Source organism: Hemiscyllium ocellatum, chromosome 11, assembly GCF_020745735.1.
Source record: "Hemiscyllium ocellatum isolate sHemOce1 chromosome 11, sHemOce1.pat.X.cur, whole genome shotgun sequence".
Lineage (NCBI taxonomy): Eukaryota > Metazoa > Chordata > Chondrichthyes > Orectolobiformes > Hemiscylliidae > Hemiscyllium > Hemiscyllium ocellatum.
The window spans coordinates 99,235,846-99,257,486 of NC_083411.1; the positions used below are offsets into that span (position 1 = coordinate 99,235,846).

Consider the following 21,641-nt stretch of genomic DNA (forward strand, 5'->3'; position numbering starts at 1 on the left):
AATTTCCAGAGATCAAATGGTAATCAGTGTGCCTGAATTGTTAATAAGACGTTTTTAAAAAAAGTTTAACAAGGCATTTCTCACCTGTCACTTTTCTCCCCTGCTCAAAATTTACAATTTTCTGCTTACAATTGGTGACCAACTTGCTGAAGGGAAGAAGCTTCCATCTCAGTTCTTGTGCTTCTGAAAGAAATCTGGTTAATTCTGATGGTCCTCTTCAAGTGCAACTATAAGGTTTATTTGCACTATTTCCTAAGTTATGCTTACAAAGATTCTGGAGGCAACTGCCTACATCCAAACAGGCCAGAAACTTTGACGGACAGACATCTGAACATGGCAACATTTTTTTTTGCATTAAGAACGAGAGAAGTTATTGCTTTCCCATTTATCTTGAATGTGTTTTGGGTTTAAAAGGGAAAAGCGTTACAATTTCATCTTAAAAACTGTTTACACAAGCTTCACAGCTTCATTGAATAAGTTCACTTTATAATAATCAATTTTATATTTGATAAAGAAACTTTGTTGAAAGATCTTTCATTTAAGTCTATGTAGAAAAAGCCATTTTAGGAACCAGGTAGATAAATTAATTTTATGTTGTGACCTGTGGAATAGCAGAATGAAACAGTGCATTCTTTTTAACTTTGTCGTTACAAGAGTCGAGGCTTGGTAAGGTTGATACTGGGCAAATGTTTCCACATGTAGGAAAAGTAGTATGGATTTAGTTTAAGAATACGAGGTCTTACTTTTAAAATAAAAAAAAATTCTTACTCAGAATCCAGAGGGAACAGCAGTCAACTTCAACTTGATTCACTTTACTTTGACAGTCAGATGACTACACACATGAGAAATCCATTACAAATTGGCTAAGTGGTGAAATGGCTCATTTTATTGTGTAATACAAGGATGTGACTTTACAACAGGAGGTGGTACCTTAACATAAATATTCTAGCAACCAGCTGTTATGAGATCATTAATTACTGGAATATGAAGACAAATATTTTCTTTATTAAACAGATGATGTGTCAATGAATGGTTTGAGTGACAGGATATTTATCTTTGCAAAAGACTTTAGACACCGGTACACAGGCTGAGCTAATCTAACTTGATAAATAGTATAAACAGGCAAGTGGTTTAGTGTCTTACTGCCTTTCCAAAGAACATAATCTAGTAAATGCATACACACAGACATGAGAACATTACAACTGTCCAAGTATTTACAACAAAAAGACTTTTAAATATTCAAAAAGAAAAACACATTGCTGATGGAGGAGGCTCCAGTACTTGTTTGCAAATAGTTCCATTGTAATAGGCTAACATTTTGTTTTAAAAATTATCCAAGAGAGTATCCTTCATTACTGGTCTCCACAGGCTGCATAAATATACCAACAATTATTGTAATCACAAACAGGAAAGCCACACTTGGTATTAGTTACAACTTCAACCTTGCACGCACTCATCCTCAAATGGAGCTGATTAGACATGGCAAAGTTCAAATGGAGAATTTCACTGAGCAACAAACTTAAGCCCTCATGCATGCTGGTATTCTTCAGAACAAAGGTACGCTTGATTTTAAAAGCATGATTAGAAATTCAGGGCATGATTTAAGTGAGCCACAGTGAGATTGCTGTTGTTTCTTAGAGAACCCAGTTAGAACGACTAAATACCTGACTCCTTCTAAACCTCAGTTCAGCTTTTAATTTCAGTTTCTCCATTCTAGTCAATTCACAAAAGTGGAGAAAAACATTTGGAGTTTTATGGAATCGGGTAATTACCAGTCTTGTCAAGTATTACAAATTCTTCCAAAAAAGGTACAGTAATAGGACTTGTACTCCAATATTTATTGGTACAAAACTTATACTGCTGGATGTAGAGAGGGAGGTACTTTTAATTTTGCTGATGGGTTAGCACCAACCATCACCAGTTTAATACTTTCCCATTTAGTTGGCATTTCAAGAAGTTTATAAGAATATAACAGCATTGTCCCAAGTATGCTTAATATGCATTTCTGGGTAGGTCTCTGGTACAAAAGGCTACGTTAGAAGTCTACAAACAGCAGTAATGCAATAAATCATTTTGTGCTGATGTTATGAATGTGAAGATTTAATCTGGCAGTAATAAAGGTCACATTTTCTTTTGCTACAGCAAACTTAATAGTCAATAATTGTTGTTAGATGTCTGTTCAAACTGCCAATGAATCAAAAAGCTATTTCCAATAAATACATTGAAGGGTTTTATATATTTCATTAAAAAGGATTTGCATAAATATGTTGATGTAAATAGAATTTGCTCATCTGAGAATTTAACGTACTAACACAGATTAGGTGTGCTCACAAAGCAACAAACTTACACCTACTAAGTCTAAGCACAAATTACATGTTACTGCATTTCTGAGACTGCATGTACAGAGACTGTACATTAGAACAATACTCAGGGGCTTTGAAAACTAATTAACTGTGGCTTACCTGTAAGACGGTTCCTATAAACTACTAGTTCATGAAGGAATCTAGTGTAATAAGCTGCAACTACTAGTAATACAAACTGTGTATTCAGAGATCTGGTACTGTAATTTCAGCTGCAGCTAAATTACTCAGACATGCCATTTAGTCTGAAACATTGGGAAGTGAGACTAAAATGTCCAAAATTGCAATCAAGTATTCTTCCTGATTTACAAATAAAATTCCAAAGTATCCCTCCACAGTGGTTCCAAACAAAATATTTCCAGGAATGTATTGCTGTTCACCCAGAGCAACCAAAAAAATGAATATTATTTTTCTTGTGACAGTGGAAAAGAAACATCATTTTAGAGTTAGTATAACTCAAAAATGCAGATTATAAAAGTACTAATTAATTTTGAACCTGAAACTTGCAGGGACCATTTGAAAGGTCTTCACAAAGTGATTGGCCAAATAGAATCAGGAAGCAGCAACCAAGCCATGACACTATTCATCAGTCATCACATTCTGCAACACAGATGAACTACAAAGCACGGTTAAGTTATTTCATGGGTTTTGAAACTAGAAGCTGTCTACTTGTGCAATACCAAAATCATCATCTACTTGGGAAGGGGACTGAATGGCTACTCAGCAAAACATTCAGATACTCTCCCCGATGGTGAATAGTTAACTTCCAACTTTAAATGAAACAGATACTATACCAGTGCACTCGAACTCTAAATGGCTGCACAAACGAGCTGAGACACACATCCATGGAGAGCAAAGGAATATAGCTTTAGAAGCTTACCTCAACAGTAGGAAATCAGTTCTCTTCTAGCACCACACAGTAGCAAGAATGCTGCCACACTTCAGCAAAGACCACCCAAGACAGCATATTAAGACATTACTCAGACATCAGGAAGAGTTTGATTGGATACAATGGTGCTTCCCCCTTTCCAAATTATAAAAATACTCCCTCCAGTCAAAGCAGCACCGGTACCTCAGCTCATACCCACATGAAGACATCATAGACAATTTATCCTTTTTTTGAAAATCTGACACAGCAACATCTTTGCATATTCACACAAACATTTTACATCGTGCACACATTTCTGTACAACGTAAAGGACTGCATCGCTCAGTGTTAGAGTGCAATACATAACATAATTAAAATCAAACTTGATCTCTGATCTTAAATAAACCATGCAGCTGAAGGAAATGAAGTTGAATTTTCTGAATGAAGAAGCTCCTCTGGTGTGATTACAGCAGCACGTTCACACATTACTGAGCCAGCACACCACCAAAAGGGAGCAAGGTGGGTAGTCAATGACTGTAATGCAGTTGGTGATGCTGGCCAATAGGGAACAGTTTGATTGTGCCAATATTAGCAGGAGCAGCCACCCTCATTGATTGGTGGTTCTGGTGGTTTCTCCAGCTTGATATCAATCACTGTAAAAGGAGTTAGGGAAATTTCACGTTTCTGAATGAGAAGATTTATATAGCACCTTCCACAACATTTCAAAGTGGTTTGGTACAAAAGAAACAGACGCAGGAGTAGGCTAATTGGCCCCGACATCTGCCCCACCATTATACATTAATGATTGACAAACCCCAAGCCTCAACTTTTCTTTTATGCTAGCTCCTTATAGCTGTCATATTACGAATATTTTTAAAAAAATGAACTACCTACTTCGTCTTTAAATACCTACAGCAATCAGGTCTCCATAACCTTCTGGGATCAAGAATTGCAGACATTTACAATAATGAATATTGTGAAAATGTTGTTAGTATTATAATAAATAAACAGGGGGATAGCAGTCAACTTGTGCACAATAAGTTCCCACAAGTAGACATCTGGTAATGACAGACAATGAACTGGATTTGTTTTTGTGATGTTGATTAAGGGTTAATTATCAGTCAGGACATGGGGATTATTTCACGTAGAGCTGGGGAATATTGGCAACAGATCGTTTCCACGCACAGGAGAGTAGGCCTCCAGTTCATTTAAATATTGCATCGAAAAGTTGGCACCTTTGACAGTGAAACATTCATTCACGGCACTGAAGTGTTTGCTTAATTTTTATGCTCAAGTCTAGGAGTGGTAAGGAATCCACAACAATCTGACTTATAAGAAAGATTATAAGCAAGAGGAGTACAAGACTGCTGGTTGACACCATACAATAGCTGATACTAAATCAAGGGACATATTGCCCCACATCTGTTGTGGTTCTATTCGCCGAGCTGAGAATTTATGTTGCAGATGTTTCGTCCCCTGTCTAGGTGACATCCTCAGTGCTTGGGAGCCTCCTGTGAAGCGCTTCTGTGATCTTTCCTCCGGCATTTATAGTGATTTGTATCTGCCACTTCCGGTTGTCAGTTCCAGCTGTCCGCTGCAGTGGCCGGTATATTGGGTCCAGATCGATGTGCTTATTGATTAAATCTGTGGATGAGTGCCATGCCTCTAGGAATTCCCTGGCTGTTCTGCTTGGCTTGTCCTATAATATTAGTGTTGTCCCAGTCGAATTCATGTTGCTTGTCATCTCCATTAGGTGTTCGCTGTACCATCACGTCTAGGAATGGGAGTTGGTTGTCCTTTTCTTCCTCTCTAGTGAATTGGGTTCCTGTGAGTGTGGCGTTGATGATCCGGTGTGTGTTCTGTATTTCTGTGTTTTTAATGATTACAAAGGTATCATCCACATATCTGACCCAGAGTTTGGGTTGAATTTGCGGTAAGACTGTTTGTTCTAATCTTTGCATTACCGCTTCTGCTATGAGTCCAGAGATGGGTGAGCCCATGGATGTGCCATTGATTTGTTCATATATTTGGTTGTTGAATGTGAAGTGTGTTGTGAGGCACAGGTCCAGTAGTTTGAGCATGCAGTCTTTGTTGATAGGTTCAACGTCCTGTTGTCTGTTCTGTATGTCCAGCAGGTTGGCTATTGTTTCTTTGGCTAGGGTTTTGTCAATAGAGGTGAACAGTGCCGTTACATTGAATGAGACCATGGTTTCTTCCTAATCTATGTGTATATTACTGATGTCCAAGAATTCCTGTGGTGATTGTATAGAGTGTCTGGATCCACTGATAATTAGAGTGCCTGTTAAGAAGATTATCATACTATAAATCATACTACCAGTAGACAAAAGGCAGAATGAGTCTCATCCTGGACAAAGCAGACTACATCCAAAAAGAACAACTACTTGCCAACACCTACCAAAAGAGGGAGTTTGACCCCATCCCACAGCTCACCAATAGGATAAACAACATACTGAGGAACCTACAAAAATACGGTCAGATAACCAGGTTTGACCTACAAAGAATGAAACCGGAAAGCAACAACACTCCCAGATTCTATGGCCTACCTAAAGTGCACAAACCAGATATCCCACTCAGATCCATAGTATCACTACCAGGGACACCAGCACACAAACTGGCTAAAGAACTACAGCAGAAACTGAAACACCTGATCAGCAGATCCAGACACACTATACAATCAACACAGGAATTCTTGGACATCAAAAATATACACAGAGAAGGAAGAAACCATGGTCTCATTCGATGTAACGGCACTGTTCACCTCTATCGACAAAACCCTAGCCAAAGAAACAATAGCCAACCTGCTGGACATTCAGAACAGACAACAGGACGTTGAACCTATCAACAAAGACGGCATACTCAAACTACTGGACCTGTGCCTCACAACACACTTCACATTCAACAACCCTAGACAGGGGACGAAACGTCTGTAACAAATTCTTAGTTCAGCGAACAGAACCACAACAAATGTTGGGCACCTTTGTAATCATTAAAAACACAAATAGAGAACACACACCGGATCATCAACGCCACACTCACAGGAATCCGATTCACTAGAGAGGAAGGACAACCAACTCCCATTCTTAGACATGGTGGTACAGAGAACACCTAATGGAGTATTCACCACAAAAGGTATACAGGAAAGCCACACACACACACACACAGACCAAGTCCTGAACTATGAAAGCAACCACCCCAACGCACACAAAAGAAGTTGCATCAAGACACTATTCAAAAGGGCCACAACATACTGCAGTACACCAGAACTGCAAAAAAGAAGAACTCCTCTACAATGTATTCGCCAAAAACGGATACCCCTGCAATTTCATCAACAGATGCCTAAGGGAAAGACAATGGAACGAGGACATGCCACAATCCAAAGGACTAGCCACACTACCATACATCAAGAGCATTTCCGAACTGACAGCCAGACTACTGCAACCACTAGGACTCATAACAGCACACAAAGCAACAGCCACTCCCAGACAGCAACTCACTAGAACGAAGGACCCGATACCCAGCATGAGCAAAACCAATGTAGTGTACAAAATCCCACGCAAGGACTGCACAAATACTACACAGGGCAAACAGGAAGACAGCTAACGATCTGCATCCATGAACACCAACTAGCCATGAAACAACACGACCGGCTATCCTTAGTAGCCACACACGCAGATGACAAGCAACATGAATTCGACTGGGACAACACTACTATTATAGGACAAGCCAAGCAGAGAACAGCCAGGGAATTCCTAGAGGCATGGCACTCATCCACAGATTCAATCAATAAGCACATCGACCTGGACCCAATATACTGACCACTGCAGCGGACAGCTGGAACTGACAACCGGAAGCGGCAGATTCAAACAACTACAAATGCCGGAGGAAAGATCACAGAAGCGCTTCACAGGAGGCTCCCAAGCACTGAGGATGTCACCTAGACAGGGGACGAAACGTCTGCAGCACAAATTCTCAACTCGGCGAACAGAACCACAACAATGAGCACCCGAGCTACAAATCTTTTCACAAACATTGCCCCACATCTCTTAACTTCATTACCAAAAATCTATCAAATTCAGTTTTAAAACTGACAATATATCTGGCGTCAATTGTCACCTGCAGATGACAGTTCAAAATTTCTAGCATGCTGTGTGAAGGGATGTTTTGTAATTTCACTCTGCAGAGATCTGGCAGTAATGTTTACACTCTGCATCCTATTCTGGAGGGGGGCTCCGGCCCGAAACATCAATTTTCCTGCTCCGTTTTTCCAGCAACGCACTCTTGACTCTGATCTCCAGCATCTGTAGATCTCACTGTATCCTATTCTAGACACCAAACTAGTGGAAGTAGTTTCTCCTAAACTATTCCACTTAATATCTTTAAAAATTAAAACAAGCCACAATGATCAGTACTGGGTCCATTTCTTTTCGTCATTTACATAAATAATTTGGATGTGAACATAGGAGGTATAGTTAGCATGCTTGCAGATGATACCAAAATTGGAGGTGTAGTGGACAGTGAAGGTGCTTGCCTCAGAATGCAAACAGGATCTTGTTCAGATGGGCCAAAGAGTGGCAGATAGATAATTCAGATAAATCTGAATTTCAGATAAATTTGCATTTTGGAAAGGCAAATTAGGGGAGGACTTATACACTTAATGGTAAGGTCCTGGGGAGTGTTGCTAAAAAGAGAGACCTTTGAGTGCAGGTTCATAGTTCCTTGAAAGTGGAGTTCCACGTAAACAGCCTTGTGAAAAAGACATTTGGTATACTTGCCTTTATTGGTCAGTGCTATATTTCCATTGAGTAATGGAGTTGGGAGGTCATGTTGCAGCTGTACAGGATATTAGTGAGGCACTTTTAGAACACTACACACAATTCTGGTCTCCCTGCTATAGGAAGGATGTTATGAAACTTGAATGAGTTCAGAAAAGATTTACAGGATGTTGCCAGGGTTGGAGGATTTGAGTTATAGGGAGAGGCTGAATAGGCTGGGACTGTTTTCCCTGGAGCGTCAGAAGGTGAGGGATGACCTTATAATGATTTATAAAATCACGAAGGGCATGGATAGGATAAATAGACAAGGTCTTTACCCCAAGAGGGCATAGGTCTAAGGTGAGAGGGGAAGGATTTAAAAAGGGACCCAAGGGACAAATTTTTCATGCAGAGATTAGTGTGTGTACAGAATTAGCTTTTTAAGGTTTGTGCGAAGATTTGTGAGCTCACGTTGTGGATGTGGTTGTTTGCTCGCTGAGCTCATGGGTTGTCATGCAAACGCTTCATCACCATACTAGGTAACATCAGTGCAACTTCCATGAAGCATTGTTATTCTACTCTGCTTGATATTTATATGATCTGGCTTGTTTCAACCCAGAATTCCACCAAAGTGTGTAGAAATAGACAGCATACACAAACCACTACAGAGAAAAACTGGAAATGACAACATCCATCTTTATAGACCAGATCATATAAATACCAAGCAAAGTAGAACAACCCTTCACAGATGATATTATCTAGCATGGTGTTGAAACGTCTACATGACAACTGATCAGCTCAGCAAGCAAACCAACAACCGTAGAGAACGAGCTGCCAAAGGAAGAGGAGGAAGCTGGTACAATAACAACTCAAAGGCATCTGGATGAGTATATGAACAGGAAGGGTTTAGGGATATGCGCCAAATGCTAGCAAATGGACTAGATTTATATCAGATATCTGGTTGGCATAGATGAGTTTGACTGAAGGGTCTGTTTCTGTGCTGTATAACTCTGACTCTATTCAGACAATCATTTTCTAAATTCCAGCTAATGCAATCCTAATTTTGTGTCTTGTCACAACTTATAGAAACATATGAATAGGAGGCCATTCAGCCAAAAGAGATTATAAGTGATCTGGAGCTTAAATATATACACCTGGCTTTGGCCCACATCCTTCAAAAGCTTTGCTGAACCAATATCTATTATCTCAGATTTAAAATTAGCATTTGATCTAGCATCAACTACAGTTCGAAGAGGATTTCAAACCACTACCAGCCTGTGTGTAGAACTGCTTCCTAATATTTCTCCTGAATTATCTGGCCCCAATTTTAGGTGACATCCCTAGTTCTAGAAGCTCCAGAGTAGATAGTTTATTTTTATCTACCCAGTCTTTTCCCTTTAATATCTTCAATCTGACTTCCACTTAACATACTGAATTCTAGAGAAAACAGGTCGAATTTACAGTAATCTCTCCTCATATCTTGAACAATGTCCAAGTATCATTCTTGAAAACCGACATTTTTCTCCACCCAAGGCTTCGTAAGGTGTGGTGCCCAGATCTACTCTTCGTGCTCCAAGTGGAATCTAACCAGGGTCTCATAGCTGGGAGAAAGTGAAGACTGCAGATGCTGGAGATCAGAGTTGAGAGTGTGGTGCTGGAAAAGCACAGCAAGCCAAGCAGCATCCGAGGAGCAGGAGATTTGACATTTTGGGCATAAGCCCTTCATCAGATCGTGATGCTGCCTGGCCTGCTGTGCTTTTCCAGCACCACACTTCAACCCAGATTCTCACCGCTGCCATATAACTTGTGCATCCTTCCATTAGCCTTCATTATTTTCTGCATCTGTTAGTGACATTTTAAAGATGTATGCAACTGAACACTATGTATATTTAGACACCCACTGCATTCAACTAGAATGTAGAACGTATCTGAATTTATCCACTTTCGGTCCAAAATGCATGACCTCACACTCGATTACATTGAAATCTGTCTGTCCCATTTTTGCATATTCACCTAGTCAATCAATATCCCTTTGCAATTTTATGCTTTCAATGACAATGTACAATATCACCTAAACTTGTCTCATCAGCAAACTGGATATATTCCATTATCTGTTGTTAATGAACATTGTGAAGAATTGAGGTACCTAGCACAGATCCTCATGGCACACTACCAGTCATATCCTGTTAATTTGAGTGTCTTCCCACAATCCATACTTTTTAATTACCTGTCACTCAAACGATTTTCCATCTACGCCAGTAATTCGTGCTCAATTCCACATGCTTCTTTCATAGTTAACTCTCTCTGATGTGGAAATTCATATAAACATCTACAGACATTCCCCTCTCCAGTACCTTAGTCCTCTCTTCAAAACATTTAATGAGGTTTGTCAGGCACAACCTAACCTCATGAGACTGCTTAACTTAAAAATTCAGGTGTTTAGTTACCTTATCCATATTCTAGACTCCAACAATTTCCCCAGCGTGGATGATATGCTAACTTGCCTGTAATTCCCTAACCTTCCTCTTTTAACCTTCTTAAAAGAGTGACATCTGCAATTTTCCAATCCAGAGGGGCGACTTCTGAATATCGGAAGTTCAAAAGATTATTGTTACAACATTTATAATCTGCTCCCCAACTTCCTTTAATACCTCAGATGGATTGGAATTTGTTACTCTTAAATTGTTCCAAATTAAATCTTGGAGTCAAAGTATCATTTTAGCAATTCTAAATCAGATTTTCCCCTTAAGATTAATATAATATTCCCAAGGTGTCATGCCCAAAACTCCAGGTCCAGCCAAGACTCTGAATTGCTGAAGTGTTAGCTTCAAACATCTTGTATTTTATGCTCCAGATATGAAGACTAGTATTTGATTTTCATTTTTGCTTATTTTCTGGACCTGTTAGGAACTTTAGTGAACCATGCACCTGGATCCTTGGTCTCTCTGCATCTCCATTGTTTTTGTTTCATCATTTTGAATTACTGTCTATCCTTTTTATGTCCAAGTGGATGATCTCCCATAGCTGACATTGAAATCCATATGCTATGTGTTGTTGATTCAGTCTATCAGTATCTTTTTCTAACTTATAAATATATATGCTTGAAAGTACAGAGAGTTATCCACAATTTGAATGAACTCCATTTTTAAAATCTAATATCCTATAAAATCCAAAATTAGTAAGATGATTGCCAGACGATTGAAGGACATCATGGATCGAATTATCAGTCCCTTGTAACACCTGTTACCTCTACTTTATCACTCCATTTTTGCAGTTGTTTTCATAATCCTCCTTAACAGGCACTCTAATTATCAGCTGGGAAAAATCCAGAAACCTCAATGTCAATTATATGGATGAGCATTATTCTTTCTGCTAGACCAGAAGTCTCTCTCTTACAAAGCATTTCATTATCAATGAACACAAAATGTAAATATGGCAGCAATGAGGTGGATTGAAACAGTAGCATTGGAACTTCATCCAAAACCTTGACTTTTTGTTAAACCTATCATGCTGCTTTTCTACCTGCCTGGACAATAAAACAACATCACAGACAAATCCACCTGTCCACCTTTTCGCTCGCATAAATCCTTTTGCATCATTTCTTTCCATTTATCTTCCCTAAGCATCCTTTATGGGATCCAGTTTTAAATGTGTCAGTCACTCTTTGATATACCATCCAAATATTCGTTGTGAATTCACACAGTTATCAATCTATGTCTTCATCTGATGCAGAGTCCTTGCTCATTCAAATGGGATTTTCAACAAGGTAAAACTGTACCTTGATGAAAATTTTTCCAACCCTGAAAAATTCCATGTGTAGCACTCACACCCTGGCTGACAAGACTTTTCCCATCCCCCTCAGCCATTATTAATGTCTTTGGTATCACTTTTGTTTCCACATTTCTGATCCCGCTCGCATTCGTTTAAGTGCTCAAAGGCAGGTGGATAGTAAAGTAGAATTACTAAAATGCTAACTTCTCCCATTCTTCTCCACGGGACAAGGAATGGTATCACTTTATCAATCTAAATTGACAGTATTAACATTGCACGGTTTGCCCTTCAACAAATGGGAATAACCTTCCAAAATTTGGGAATTGAATGGTTACAAAGTTTTGCTGGCACATCTCTAATAGCCCATGAATATATAGAAAAGAGATCATTCCTACATACCACACTAGTTACTGTACACAGGAAAGAAAACTCTACATGTGTAACATCTTTAAACCAGTAAAATATCCAATTTGCTACAAAGAAAAAAAAATGCAAACAATTGAGTGACACTTAATACTTCATGTAGAACAAAAACAACTGACCATGGAAATACGGAGTTTTTAAATTGGCACCCTACATTGCCACTCGTACCATAAGTATGTTAGTTTGCCCTCTGAAGTAAAAAGTCATGGGAAAGTGCACTGAAGGATACTGTCTTCTTTACTCTTTTCAGGTGCATTATCCATTCCAGGCAGAGCAGCTGCTACACGTCGGAAAAGCTGAAAAAAATGGATTTGAAGTTGAAGATGTGTGACTAAACAGATTAAACAAAAAACAAGCTATGTAAGCAGAACAGACCCACTATTGATAATATATTTATGCAGGGTTTATAATCAACAATTATACTTTCCAAAAACAAACTACCAATTATCCCCATTTGTTAACTTTGTGTTCTTTGTCAACTTGCTTGCAGTAACTGAAAGATGACAAAGCCTATTTGGAGTCTCCTTGCCACAAATGACCACTTGGCTTACTAACAGGTGGCTAGAATCATGAACCAAGTTATGGCAAACCAACCTTGTCACCGTTGTCTCGAGTGGAGAGGTATTGCAAGGAACTGGCCAACACAGAAACTGAATAGGTAAAAAGGCTGACTGCCTATTACAGGCACAAATCAATAAAACTTAGATTTACACTGCACTTCTCTCAAAATAACACCCCAACATGCTCAACTGAGAAAATGGAAATGTCACTGCCTTTGCAGCAATTTGAAAATGTGACTGAAGGGAAATGGGAGGCAGGAAAAGGTAGAACATTTGCAGTGCATTCAAGTGAACTTTTTTGATCAGTAGGTTTCCAGCCCAATGAGGAAGATAACTTTACTGGATCTGGGTCCAGGAAATGAGGTGACTGAGTGAAGCAAGATTGAGAAGCAGAGAAGACAGATTTCAAGCTATTGGCAAAAGAATTAAAGGCAATGTGAGTAATGTTTTTGTTTTACTGCATAATTACAATTGGAATGCATTATCTGAAAGCATGAAGGAGGCAGATTTAATTATTGTTTTCCAAAGGAAATGGAATAAGTATTGAAAGAATAAAGACACTTGCAGGACATGTTAGAAAATGGGTGCGGAATGAGGGAGAGATACAATAGAGTTAATTAACATAGTTATTATCACAATTAGCCTATAAATATTTTAATCAGTGAATATTTAACAGTACCAAACAATATTTTATATAAAATAAATATTTTAAAGCATAACTCCCTGCACATTAACTTGGCCTACTCTACAGGAACCAATTTGTGAATTCAAGGTAGCAACAATTCAGTAATTCGAGCCCCAAATAAATTTTGCATTTCAAATCTTGTTTTTTTATATAATAAAAATAAGAAGAGCAGGTGCTGGAGATCTAAGTCAAACAAAAACGGAAATTATTGGAGAAACTCAATAGGTCTGGCAGCATCTATTTAAAGAAAACAAGAGTCCAGTGCCCCTTCTTTAGGGCTTGTTTTTATACACATGTACATACCTGCTTGACGTTATATCCTGCTTTAGCACTAGTTTCAATATACATTACATTCAGTTCCCTGGCTTTTCGCTCTCCTTCCTCCATTGAAACCTGCCTAGAATTGGAATGCAGCAAAACATCAGTGCACAATAAAAGGAAAATTGAGAACCATGATGTTCACATATTTTAGTTCAGAAATGATAGTGTTAGTTCTATCTAGTCTAGCAATAGTTTGAAAGACATTAAATAATTTCTTTCCTACTTTGCTCACACAATACATTCTGGAATGAGAAATGGTAAATCTCTTGAACCTGTTCATTTAAAAGACTCATTTATAGCTATAAATAATTTATTCGATCTGGAGAGAGCTGAGAAATGAAGAAAAGAGTGACATATTCTCTCTCAATCTGACAAGTGGCAATTATTTAGAAAACTCTTCAAGATCTAATTTTCAAGAAATCTTAAAAAGAGAATGAAATCGTAACTGGCAGAGCAGTATCTCTTCATATGTATCCTGTCTAAATAGTCGAGGTATTTTATTCTAGGGCAGAATATCACATGATACTAGGGACAATTGCCTATAGGGCAGAAATCCTCAACACTATGCTTGAAGGTTCACCTGACAATCAAGAATTTCAATAATCCTAGCGTTTCATTTTGTAGCAAAAAGGAAATTTCATTTTAACCAAGTCCACACCTTTGCCCTATACTCGCTAATTTACACTGCATGATCAGAAGCAATCTTTTTGAATTCTCTCTCATTTTTGGAGTTCTCTTCCTTCTTATAGATCAGCCACAGCAAGGTTCCTTCAAATGCGCTCCCAACCTCTCCAGCATTTTTCATTTAAGATGCTTCTGAAAACCTACTTTACAGAGCTTTCATCCATCTCTTCTGATATAATTGCCTTGTGTCTCAATGCCTAATTGTGCTACACAGTCCTCATGTGAAGCACCTTGGGATCTTTTAAAAAGGTACTATATAAATTAGATATCCATCCAGCACATAGAGTAACTTAAACTTCCACTAAAAAATGAACCAACAGCCACCCAGTTATAGCAAATCCCTGTCATCTTCTCAAGGTGTTGTGAACTGCTGAAAGTTAAAACATGCAGCTGAGAATCAGGATACATTTAAGTTTGCTTCTAGAGACAAAGGCTTAAAGTTTGTGATCAACAGAGAGACAAAGCTACTGAACTTCAGACTACTAAAGTGTTAATGGGAGATCCAGCAGTTGTGTACATGCCTGAAATCTTGAATTTGGCATCTGGTTTAAAGAGGTAATAACCACTTTGTCCCCTCTAATCTTTGTGCCATGTTGTAACTCCAAATATTCCCCAACAGACCATGCACAGATAAGTGCTAATTATTTAGAGACTAATGAATGCTCAATGTGATTTTTTTTTAAAAAAGTGTTCCCACAGTTATCATCTATGAAAACGTTTTCACATGGAATGTTGGGAATGATGGTGAGTGTGACAGTTTGACGTCAACTTCCTACTGCTCTTGACACAGAAACTGATCCTTTGGTGATCGGAATACTCACAAATGAGACCCAGACATAAATAGCACATCAGATGATATTTAGTGCACATTTCATGAGAATCATACCTATGGCATCCACAACAAAATTTATTAATCACCTGGTTTAACAGGTGAATTACAAAAAATAAAGCTCACTTCAAATAAGGCCATCACTAATATTAATTTTAAAAATATGAATAAAATCTTCAGCGGGCCTCCGGGCAAAGCACTGTTGATAATTCCTGAATTCTACCTGTATGTTTGGGTTGGTGATGTCATTTCCTGTTCTTTTTCTCCAGGGGTGGTAGATGGGGTCTAACTCTAATTTCCACAGGAAATTATGTCACACAGGAAATGACAGCACCAACCCAAACATATAAATAGAATCAGGCCCAGAGGCCCACTGAAGATGTTACCCAGTTGGGTGACAACGTCTGGAAATGAACCTTCCAACTCAGCGAGCAAACCTACATCCAGAACCTCAACCTGAGCTACAAATCTTCTCAAAACTCGATATGAATAAAAAAAAGTTGACATGAAAAACCATTTAAACTTGTTACCTTTTGTCAGCCAGATCAGTCTTATTCCCAACCAGCATAATGATGACATCACTTCCTCTTTCTGTCCGTACATCATCAATCCATTTTGAAGTCTGTTGGAAAGAGTTCAAATCTGGAGGTAGTGGGGTCAGGTGAAGAGAAACAAAGATACTCTAAGAATGTAGCAAAACAATTTAGATGGTTATTTTCACTGCAATGGGCTGCTCGTGAAAATTAACAGCAGATAGACTCACTGCGTAACTTTACATGGGGTTGATTTCTAATCTTTCTAAGATCCATGCAGTAATGTTCACTTTCTGCAGTAGTTAGACGAAATCATCATATACAAAATTAAAAGATTTTATTGCAGAGATTAGTACCCCCAATGGCCAATCAGCAATAGACTGGAGATCAGGCAGGATTTGCTCTAGAAACTTAGTTATGGAGGTTTGGGTCAGGGAGTTCAATTGTTCCTTTGTTCATACACCAGTTCATGTTTAAATAACAAAAATTAAATTGCTAATGATTTTATATCAAAGACTGATTTTCCAATAATGCCTTCAGATTTCATATTTAGTTCCTGATTCTACTTTAGTGCAAATAGGGCATAATGTGACAAAAATGACTAAAACAGGTACAGTTGTCATCAGCTTAAATCACTCAAATTTTCCAACCCTTCAGAAGTATCCCACAGGTTTTTCATTCTCTTCTTCACATTCTACTCCCATCTCCACACACTAGTTATCAAGAGTAAACTTGGTCTGTAATGAATTGAGTGGAGAGGTTTGTAAGTTAAATCCCCTACAAGATTGTAATATAATCAAGGCTGACATATCAGTGCTATTCTGAAGGTTTATCAGATGAAAAGATGGCATAATTGACAATACATTCTAAAACAGAGGCTCAGACTAGTTTTTCAAGAAGTTGCAAAGTTTAGCATTTTCAAAGGCAAGAGGGTTTTTCCATGTGCCTTGGCCAACATTTCTCAACAAAACTTTCATTACAAACAAACAGTGACTCACTTAATGGACACTGGAAACCTCTGCACAAATTATCCCCTGTACTTGCAATCATCATGTTTATTCGCTGTGAAACCTTCTGGAACATCACAAGGACAAGAAGATACTTTTTTCTTATGTTTTCTGTATTGTGCCCTTTTGCTTATTCATCACTAGCTTCTTTCTTTCTCCGATTCTCCACCCTTCTTAATCTCCTCTCTACCATGCAAACTTCCCTGTCATTTCATCCTTTCCTTCAGCTACATCTCTCTTCTTGCTCCACAATCAAACTCCCATCCATTTCCTCTTTATTACTTACCTTACTCCCTCATCTTTCCACTTTGTCTTGTACTTTCTCAAATCTGTTTTTATCTTTGTGATTGTTTCTAAAATTATTTGAGATGAGACACTGGGATTTGGACACCATTACAAGCAGACCTTTGAATGCAAGAGAATGGTGCACACTGCATCCAAGATTAGTGAGGACTCATCAAAATATCTTCCTGTTCATGGGGTGACATTAAGTTTAATCTCCTGGTTGCTGACTTTGCACATTCTACTCGGGACATTCATATCTCCTGAGATGAGAAATTTCTTCACCCAGAGCATGCTGAGCCTATGGAATTATCGACCACAGAAATTGGTTCTCATCCAAAACATTGATTATTTTCAGGAAGAATTTAGAAATATGCCTTAGGGCTAAAGGGATCAAAGCAGGAACAGGATCCAGAGTTGGATGCTCAGCCATGATCACATTGAATAGTGGAACAGGCTCAAATTGCTGAGTTATAGAGACGTACAGCATGGAAGCAGACTCTTTGGTCCAACTCGTTCATGCCAGCCAGGTATCCTCACCTAATCTAGTCCCATTTGCCACCACTTTGCCCGTATCCCTCTAAACCTTTCCTATTCATATACCCATCCAGATGCCTTTTAAATGTTGTAATTGTACCAGCCTCCACCACTTCTCCTAGCAGCACTCACTGCATGAAAACGTTGCCCCTAGGTCCTTTATAAATCTTTCCTCTCTAACTCCAAAACTATGCCCTGTAGTTCTGGACTCCCCTACCCCAGGAGAAAATACCTTGTCTATTTACCCTCTCCATGCCCCTTATGATGTTATAAACCTATATAAAGACCACCCCTCAGCCTCTGATGCTCCAAGGAAAACTGCCACAGCCTATTCAGTCTCTCCCTATACCTCAAACCCTGGCAACATCCGTAGAAATCTTTTCTGAATCCTTTCAAGTTTCCCTCAGGATTCCCTCCAACAATCTGCCCACCACCGATGTCAGGCTCATTGATCTATAGTTCTTTGGCTTTTCCTTACCAACTTCCTTAAATAGTGGCACCACATTAGTCCATCTCCTGTCTTCTGGCACTTCACCTGTAGCTATTGATGATTCAAATATCTCAGCAAGGGGTCCAGGAATCACTTCCTTAGCTTCCCAGAGTTCAAGGGTACACCTGATCAGGTCCTGGGGATTCATCCACCTTTATACGTTTAAAAACACCCAGTACGTCTGTAACATGGACATTTGAGACCAACATACAGCTTACCTTACTATCTGCCGCATTTGAAGGTTTACATTCAGCAACAAGTGTGCATGGACATCCACGTCTTGTGGCATCTCCTCTTTTCCCAATATACACCATTTAGACAATAGTCGGCATTTGTGTTAATACCAAAGTAGATAACTTCACATTTATTCACATTGTACTGCTTCTGCTATGAATTGCCCACTTACTCAATTTGTCCAAATTTCATTGAAGCATCCCCTTCATCCTCCCATTCAGCTTTGCATCTACAAACTTGGAGATATTACATTTATTTTCCTCACTAAATCATTAATACATAGTGAATCCCTGGGTCCAAACACCGATTCCTACGGAACTCAACTAGCCATTTCCTACTGCTTGGGAAAAAAAAACTGTTCATTCCTCTTGTTTCCTGTCTACAAATCAGTTCTCTAGCCATGTAAGCAACCACCCCCATCCCATTTGTTTTAATTTTGCATACTAATCTCTTATGTGGAACCTTATCCAAAGCCTCCCGATAGTCAAAACAAATCACACCCACTGCTCTCCGTATCAACTCTATTGGTTACTGCCTCAAAAAAATCCAGTGTACTTGTCAAGCACAATTTCCCTTTTGTAAATCTATGCTGACTGTCCAGTCCTGTCACTTTTCCCACAAGTGCTCTGCTATATAATCTGTTAAATGGATTCTAGCATTTTCCTCACTACCAACGTCAGTCTAACCTGCCTTCTGTTTACTTGCCATTTTTAAAAAAAAGTGGGGTTACATTAGGTAACTTGCAATCCATAGATGTTCCAGAGTCTATAGAATCTTGAATGACCACCAATGCAGCCACTATTTCTAGGGCCACGTCCTTAAGTTTTCATGGATATAAATTATGAGGCCATGGTGATTTATCAGTCTTTAATCCCAATAATTTCCCTAGTCCCTCCTTCGCATTAGACTCAGTATTCCCCAACATTTGTGGAATGTTATTCGGGTCCTCCTTTGTGAAGGTAGATCCAGACTATCTATCTCTATCTATATTATATTAGTATGTCATTCCTTTGTTTCTCATTCTAACTTCCTCCTCTCGTTATTCATGTACATAACCATAGAAGCTTTTACAATCAGTTTACAGTCAAGCTTAATCTTGTACTTTACTTCCCCCTTGTTAAGTCAATCCCTTTGTACTCCTTTGATAAAAATATAAACTTCCCCCATTTCTCATTCCTACTGGTTTTTTTTCAACCAATTTGTATGTCCCTTCTTTGGATTTAATACAATCCCTGAAGTTCCTGTTAGCCATGGTTGGGCCTCCTTTCCGGTTTTATTTTTGTGTCAAACAAGAATGAACAATTACTGCAGTTCCTCCAAATAAATGTCTGAATTGGCTATCCACAGTCATCCCTTTAAGTAAGGCTCCCCAATTTATCAAAGCCAACTCATCCCTCATACCATTGTAGTTTCTTTAATTCAGACTCAGAATCTTAGTCCTAGGATCAACTACGTCACTCACTAAAAGAAGAATTATACCACAGTACAATCACTTTTCCCAAGGGGCCTTGCACAGATAGATTGTCAATTATTTCCTTCTCAAAACACAACACCCAACCTAGGATGATTCTGCTTTTCCAATTCACACTTCCCTTAGACCCATCTTCTGTGTCTTTGCTAGCCCCATTATCTCATTTAGTCTTACACCGTCGTAGCCTCTGTCACTATAATGGACTTTCACTTTTGCACTTTCCCTTCCTCCATATTTGTTTTAATATTGTTGCATCTTCAACATTTTCTAATTTTGGAACAACCCAAGCATTAATTGTTCTTCTACAGATATGGTCAGATTTGCTGAATGTTTCCAGCATTTTGTTAGATTACTTACAGCATGGAAACAGACCCTTCAGTCCAATAAGTCCATATACCGACCCGCCGAAGCACAACTCATCCAGACCCATTCCCCTACATTTACCCCTTCGCCTAACACTATGGGCAATTTAGTATGGCCAATTCACCTAACCTGCACATTTTTGGACTGTGGGAGGAAACCCACACAGACACGGGGAGAATGTGCAAACTCCACACTGTCAGTCGCCTGAGGCGGGAATTGATTCCGGGTCTGTGGCGCTGAGAGGCAGCAGTGCTAACCACTGTGACACACTGCCGCCCACAATTTTATTATTAATCAATAATTTACAATACTGGAAGAAAAGCAAATGGAAACCGACTACGTTCAAGATTGCTTAATTCTCTGCTGGTTAGCCATTTATTTCAATTGGGTCTTTCTATACACGGTTTTTAAAAATAAACAATTCAAACCTTAATACCAATTTTCTGTATTTCCTTTCCTCCTGTGGATCATTATCTATTTGCTGCTTTATCCAACTTCCAAGAATGCACAGGCTGTTTCTCCACCAACTCTCCAGCCCTATCATCTTAACATGATCTCTACTATCCCTGTATTTACTCATTTAACAACAGAATGTGAAGGAGCTACATGATCGGAAAATGCTTTTAATATTTTGAATCCATTTCTGAAACACCCTTTAAACACCAAAATTGAATAACATAGTCCACGTGCATTGGTAGCTGTGGATCAGCCTGAAGTTGATTTGCTTGTAACATCCAGATAGTGAAAAAAGGAGGCATTTGAGATTAGGAGAGAAAGCAAGACCAAATGAAGCACATTCTTTATCATTAAGAATCATTCACAGAGGGATAATTGCTTTCAAGCTAGGAATAGCAGGTGCAGGGTAAAAAGGTGTACAACCTTTTCACCAAAAGGGTAACAATCGTTGTTAAATAGACACCAAATTGTTTCAAGAAGCAATTAAGACATTTCTTGCAGAGAAGGCAAGGAAGAGGGGTGGTCACAGGTACATTAGGAGTGAATTGAAAAGGAACAACTGGTCAGGTATTAAATCTCTTAAAATGTCAGTTCTTAACCCCAAGCAACAGATCAGAAATTCGTCAAATTCAAATTAATAGTTAAGGTGCAATATCAAGAATGCAATGGACAAATGGGAGTCTGTTTGCAAAGTTCCAAATCTACTATAGACAGATTGTGAATTAATATTTTAACAAAGTTTTATTTTCAGAATGCCTGCTTTCAAACATTGATTTCCTTTGGCATCAGAGCCTAAAGATAACATTTGGATTATTCTTGCAAAATCTAGCCATGTTTTAAAAAGGGGCAAAGGTAGGAAATTAGGAATACATGCTGACCTAGCCATATCACCGGCATCCCATGAATGAATAAAGAGTAACCAATCATTACATTTAGGAATCCAGATAAATGATTACGTTACAGTCTGAATTAGATTAGATTACTTACAGTGTGGA

At 38.7% G+C, this 21,641-nt stretch overlaps 1 protein-coding gene across 2 annotated transcripts in view; it reads right to left on the bottom strand.

Annotated features, from left to right (window-relative positions):
* Positions 1-875: 875 nt before the first annotated feature.
* The window catches only part of rab41 (RAB41, member RAS oncogene family), a 54,515-nt gene continuing 33,749 nt past the window's right edge, over positions 876-21,641 (bottom strand). For both annotated transcript variants that reach the window (XM_060832757.1, XM_060832756.1), the window contains exons 5-8: positions 15,804-15,915; positions 13,743-13,836; positions 12,424-12,490; positions 876-3,881 (exon numbers count right to left, since the gene is read on the bottom strand). In XM_060832757.1, coding sequence (XP_060688740.1) covers positions 3,817-3,881; positions 12,424-12,490; positions 13,743-13,836; positions 15,804-15,915 — 338 coding nt within the window. In that variant the 3' untranslated portion in view covers positions 876-3,816. The remainder of the gene's footprint in view (positions 3,882-12,423; positions 12,491-13,742; positions 13,837-15,803; positions 15,916-21,641) is intronic.